This window comes from Gracilinanus agilis, unplaced genomic scaffold (genome assembly GCF_016433145.1).
Source record: "Gracilinanus agilis isolate LMUSP501 unplaced genomic scaffold, AgileGrace unplaced_scaffold45485, whole genome shotgun sequence".
Lineage (NCBI taxonomy): Eukaryota > Metazoa > Chordata > Mammalia > Didelphimorphia > Didelphidae > Gracilinanus > Gracilinanus agilis.
Genome location: NW_025379672.1, coordinates 3604 through 9297, shown reverse-complemented (window position 1 = coordinate 9297; position 5694 = coordinate 3604). Strand labels below are relative to the sequence as shown.

The 5694-nt window shown below is 53.7% G+C and overlaps 1 protein-coding gene across 1 annotated transcript; it reads left to right on the top strand.

Moving 5' to 3' along the window:
• Positions 1-789: 789 nt before the first annotated feature.
• On the top strand, positions 790-4271 carry LOC123255389 (transmembrane protein 132E-like; the record flags this gene model as incomplete). Its single annotated transcript, XM_044684196.1, has 3 exons — positions 790-1072; positions 1431-1622; positions 3216-4271. Coding segments are annotated over 3 exons (1531 nt in total), but the record flags the coding sequence as incomplete, so codon positions are not given.
• Positions 4272-5694: the final 1423 nt, after the last annotated feature.

The window sequence follows — 5694 nt, the reverse complement described above, 5'->3', positions numbered from 1 at the left end:
TATATATACTTAATTACATATAAATTTATAGATGTTTAATTATATTTATATTTAATTTTATAATGATAAAAGACTGAGGGATTGCCCAAGGCCAAGCTAGGTTTTGAATCCAGGTCCTCCCAAATACAATTCCAGGACTGTTTAATTCTGTCACACTATTGAGACAGACTGGGTGTTCCTCAGGCCCTTGGGTCTAGGGAATGGGGTTAAAGTGGAGGATGCTGGCTTGAGTCTTTCTCTGGGATATTTAGATGAAAAAAAGAGAGAGATGGGCAAAGATAAGAGAAGAAGATGGATGCATGGTAGGAAGGGGGAAGTGAAGGATGGGATCATAGGTTTAGAGTTTGAAGGAACCTAAAAAGCCCCCTGGTCCAACCCCTGAAACACGGGGAAGAAGAGAAAACACAATCTCCTCAAATATACAGTTTCTTGGAATGGAATAGAACCAAAGAATCTAAGGGAGAGGAGGGCCAGTCCCCTTCCACACCCACACACCCGCACACACTCCAATATGGTAGATACTACTTTCTCCTCTCTAGAGCTCAGACAAGTGGGAAGACCAGATGAAGAAAGTAACATTATAGTGACAACGTCTTCTGGATATGTGGAGAGTGTAAACGGAGCAGGATTTATCTCCTTGCCTCCCCACTGCCTTCATTCTCTTTCCTCCTGAACACACACACACATGTACATGCACATGCACACACACATGCATATCCTCTTGTAGCATAGATGAGGCTGAAGACCAGGTGATCTTCCTAAACTTGCTCTCTCCCTGTTTACGCTCAGGTCAGCTCGAGAAAGTGAGGATGAGGAAGAGGAAGAGGAAGAGAGGCGACAGAACCGGGGCTGTACTCTGCAGTACCAACATTCCACCCTCCAGGTCTTCACTCAGTTCCACACAACATCCTCTGAGGGCACTGACCAAGTGGTCACCATGCTGGGCCCTGACTGGCTGGTGGAGGTGACAGACCTGGTCAGTGACTTCATGAGGGTGGGTGACCCCCGTGTGGCCCAGCTGGTGGACAGTAGCACTTTGGCTGGTCTAGAGCCTGGGACTACCCCATTTAAGGTAGGACTTGACTTCCCCTTAGTCCCAACCCTTCCTGGACTAAGATCCTTGGGGCAAACAGAACAGGGGGGCTGACAAGGGCAGCTGCTGCCCTATGACTGACTCCAGCTCCCCTGCTCCAAAATCCACATTATTCCCATTCACCCCTTCCCTCTCCTATATCTGTTCTTGTTGATAGCTCTGAAATAATGAGTTATAGTCAAGAGAAGGATCCTTCTTGGGGGAAGGATGGCTAGTCTTTAAAGGGTTGGGGTTGAGGCAGGCATTAAGTTCCCTGCCATCCTGAACCTCTGTCTCCCCTTCCCCACACTCACCTGTGGCCTGCGTGTCTGGCATCCAATTTGCTCCTCACCTCCAGGTTGTGTCCCCACTGACTGAGGCTGTCCTGGGGGAGACAATGGTGACGGTGACAGAGGAGAAGGTCAGCATCACAGAGCTCCGAGGCCAGGTGGTAGCCAGCCTATCCCTCTCTCTCCGCCCCAGCCCTGGGAATAGTCACACCATCTTGGCTACTACAGCAGCCCAGCAGACCCTCAACTTCCTCAAGCAGGTGAATAACCCATCTTGGACTGATGGGGTCGGAGGGAAAGACGGGGTACCTCACCTTGTGTTCCTAGTCTCTGCAACGGAGGCTGCTCTAGGTGACATTCAGCCTTCCTCTCCTACTCCTTCCTGGCTCAGTGGGGGCTCAAACATGGGGAATTTGAGTACTTTCCTATTCACTCCATTGTTCAATCCTGGGTAGGTAAGGACTTCAATTATGGGAAGTCTGGCCATTTATCTTACTGTACTTGATGATCAGAGATTACTTCTCCTGGAAACTTGAGAAACCTGTCCTCCTAGGTCTCTGAAGGACTGGATACCAAGCTTCCTTAATTCCCTCCAACTCCTGAACCCCAATAACAACTGTTTCCTTCTCCTCCTTGACTAATAAGAACAGGAAGAAAGACAAAGGGGGTGAGGGAAACTAAGAAAAAAATCAATGCAAAAAAGCTGAGTATATGATAGATCAAGGGATCATGGCACTACTGACTTAGATCTGGAAAAGTCCTTAGACAGAAGTGTGGAAATCCCCCCATCCTCATTTTATAGATATGGAAACTGAGGCTTGGAGCCTTTAAGTGACTTGCCCAGAGTCGCACAAGTAGTAAATGTCTGAGGCAGGAAGAGCTCTAGCTAGGGGATTCGGGTTATCCAGGTTCTGCGACTGCCTCTGCCCCTGGCTCAATGTGCAATCTTAGGCAAATTGTTCTCACTGGGCCTCAGTTTTCTTCTCTATGAAATGAAGAGGTTGGGCTATATTATTTCTAAAATCCCTTCTTGGTCTGATATTCCTGTGATGTTTTCAATTATTTAGGCTGTAGGGGAGAAGACCAAGGAAATCTTGGACCAGAGAATAGAGGAGATAATAACAATGCCTTAGCATATGAATAAAAAACAGATTTTTCTTCATCTTCTCCAAAGCAGGACAAGGAAGAATGGCTGATACTGCAGTACAAGAGACTTGAGTTATTAAGATAATGGGGAGGATGGGGCAGTGAGGAGGGAAGGCTTTGAATGAATGGATGAGCAAATGAAAAATCATTTAAGGACTTACAATGTGCCAAGCGCTGTGCCAAGTGCTGGGAATACAAAAAGAAAATGTGAGACAGCCCCTGCTTTCAGGGAACTCCAATTGAAAGAGGCAACACCCATAGGAAAGTTCATTTGTGAGGCCAATAGAAAGGCCTCCCAAGGGAGCAGCGGCAGAGTGAATGGCAAGGTCCATGGATACTTAGGATGCATTGATGGGTCGGATCTAGTGCCTGGGAGGCTGGAGGGCACAGCGGCAGGCTTGTAGGTAAAGCAGATTTCCAAAGATGGATGCTATAATAAATGACTAGAGTAGTTTAAGTTGATTAAGTTGGAATGATTGACTCTCAATCCCTCCTCGTTAGGTCAACCCCATCCTCTGTCCTCCATCACTCTCTGCATCTAATCCATGCACCTATCAGAATCTCGTCCTGTGGTGTCATTGGTCCTCTTTAAAAAAGAAGGACAAACCACAAGTATTACAACAGCCATCTCCACCTCCTCTAGAAAGGGGTAACCTTTATGACACCCCCTTCTTTGCCATCCCCTTCCCCTGGTTATTCTCTTCCAGGAAGCCCTCCTGAGCCTCTGGCTGTCCTACAGTGATGGCACCACAGCTCCACTCTCCCTCTACAGCCCCAGAGACTACGCCCTGCTGGTCAGCAGCCGGGATGAGCGGGTGGCCACCGTGACCCAGGACCGGGCTTTCCCCCTTGTGGTGGCCGAGGCTGAGGGCGAAGGTCTTCTGCTCCAGGCTGATCTCACCATTGCCGAGAGCTGCCAGAAATCCAAGAGGAAGAGTATCCTGGCCACGGCGGCCGTGGGGCTTCGAGTCCACTTTGGGAACGAGGAAGAGGACCCCACCTATGACTACCCTGGCCCAAGCCAGCCTGGCCCCGGTGGGGGCGGTGGAGACGGCGAGGACGAGGTCCTGGGGGCCGGCCCCCCGGGCACCGCTTTCCCTCAGGGGCCTCCCACGCCGGGCACTGCCAGCCTGGCCCAGACACCCATCGAAGATTTCCCACCCGCACCCACCGGCTTCACCCAGATGCCGCGGGGGCTGACGGACCTGGAGATCGGGATGTACGCCCTGCTCGGGGTCTTCTGCCTGGCCATCCTCGTCTTCCTCATCAACTGCATCGTGTTTGTGCTCCGGTACCGCCACAAGCGGATCCCCCCCGAGGGCCAGACCAGCATGGACCATTCCCACCACTGGGTCTTCCTGGGGAACGGGCAGCCCTTGAGAGCCCAGGGGGAGCTCTCGCCTCCGGCCGGCAACCCTCTGGAGGCTGTGCCGGCCTGCTGCCACGGGGACCACCACAGCAGCGGCAGCTCCCAGACCAGCGTCCAGAGCCAAGTCCACGGGAGAGGGGACGGCAGCTCGGGGGGCTCCGCCCGGGAGCAGGCCGAGGACCCGGCCAGCTCGCCCACGTCCAAACGCAAGCGGGTCAAGTTCACCACGTTCGCCACGATGCCCTCGGAGGAGCTGGCGTATGACTCAGTGCCCGCCGGGGAGGAGGAGGAGGAGGAGGACCTGAGGTGGGGCTGCCCAGATGTGGCAGGGGGCACGCTGGCGGCTCCTCAGGACCTGCACAACTACATCCGCAGAATCAAAGAGATTGCCTAGATGGGACTCCCCTCCCGTGACTCCCCTGAGCCTCCACCCTGGCCCCACTCAGCTGCTTTTCCGGGAAGAGTCTGCCTCAGCCTCCCCGGCTTCTTCTGGGCCACGTTGGATTGGGTTTTATAAATCCTAACCTCGGGTTAGGCCTGGGCAGGGCTGTTTCTGAGGCCTTGGCCCGAATCTCTCCTCCCTTCCTAGTTGGTTCTCCCTCTGGGGGGACTAGCCCAGGAGGAAGGGATTGGAGGAGAGACCCTGATTTTCTCTCTTTCCGCGTCTCTACTGCCCTCTAAAATCTGCCACTTTCCTCACTCCCTTTCCCAGAGAGTCGGAAGAGGCAGTGGGTAGACGAGAGAGACAAAAAAGAAGTTGGGAGAAGAAGAGAGAAGCGTGGGCTTTGCCCAGTATGCCCCTCCCAAGCTTTGTCTGCCCCTACGGTTACCCCTTCCTTGGGGGGGTCTGCTTCCCTCTCCTCCCACGCCCCCCCCCCATTTCTCCTCTTTCCCTTCCCCCAAGCTGCACAATGACTTTTCTCAAACCTACATTCAGGGATTTCTGTCCTGAGGATGGGGATGAGGGGACTCCCCCCAGCCCTCCTGAGGGATGGAGCTGCAGAGCTGAAGGATCGGGGCTGGGTTGGGAAATGATGCCCTGCGACCCTCTGGGAGGCTTTGTCCCTCCTTGGGTCAGCGGCGCCACAGAAAGGGGTCAAGCCACCCTTCCGTCTAGTCTCCTCCCCTGAGGGATTGGTAAGGGGTCCCTCTCCTCTTGCCTCCTGCCTGTGGAGGCCCTGGGTAGGGAGATAGTGGGGAGAACAGGTCTACTCTATCCACAACCATTCCCCTGCACCCCAAAAATCTATTGCCCAGAGAGGGGGCACCAGTCATGAGACTATCCCAGAAAGGAAGGGTTAAGGAAGGGGTGGGAAGGCAGAGGAGAGAGAAGAGGGGAAGCTCCATCTGCCCATGCTCTCATGGCTCCCCCACAATGTCTCACCCCCATCCCCGACCCAAGGGCGCTGCCCTGTGATTCCCAGTGAGGTGGGAATTCTTCTAACCTTGTGATTTCCTCAGCGAGGTCTTCACCACGCCTTAGCCGCTTGTCATGGGTTCTCCGACTGTCCATTCCCTTTCTGGGGGGCCAGGGTGGGAGAGAGGGAGAGGGAGGCGCTAGGAGAGGCGGCCTTTCCTCCCCTCTGCCAACACAGACCCCCATGGGGTGGGTCCGAGGGCACCTCGAGACTTCTCGTCTCCAAGGGTGGGAGCTGAGGGCACCAGCATCACCGCCACCGCCCCGGGACAGCTGGATTGGACGATGTGACTTCTCAGATGTGATTTCTCCATTTGGGTTTTTGCCCACCACTGTGTCTGATTTTTCTTAAATAAATAAACAGAAGAGACCAGGACAGGGCAGGAGCAGAGGGACCTGG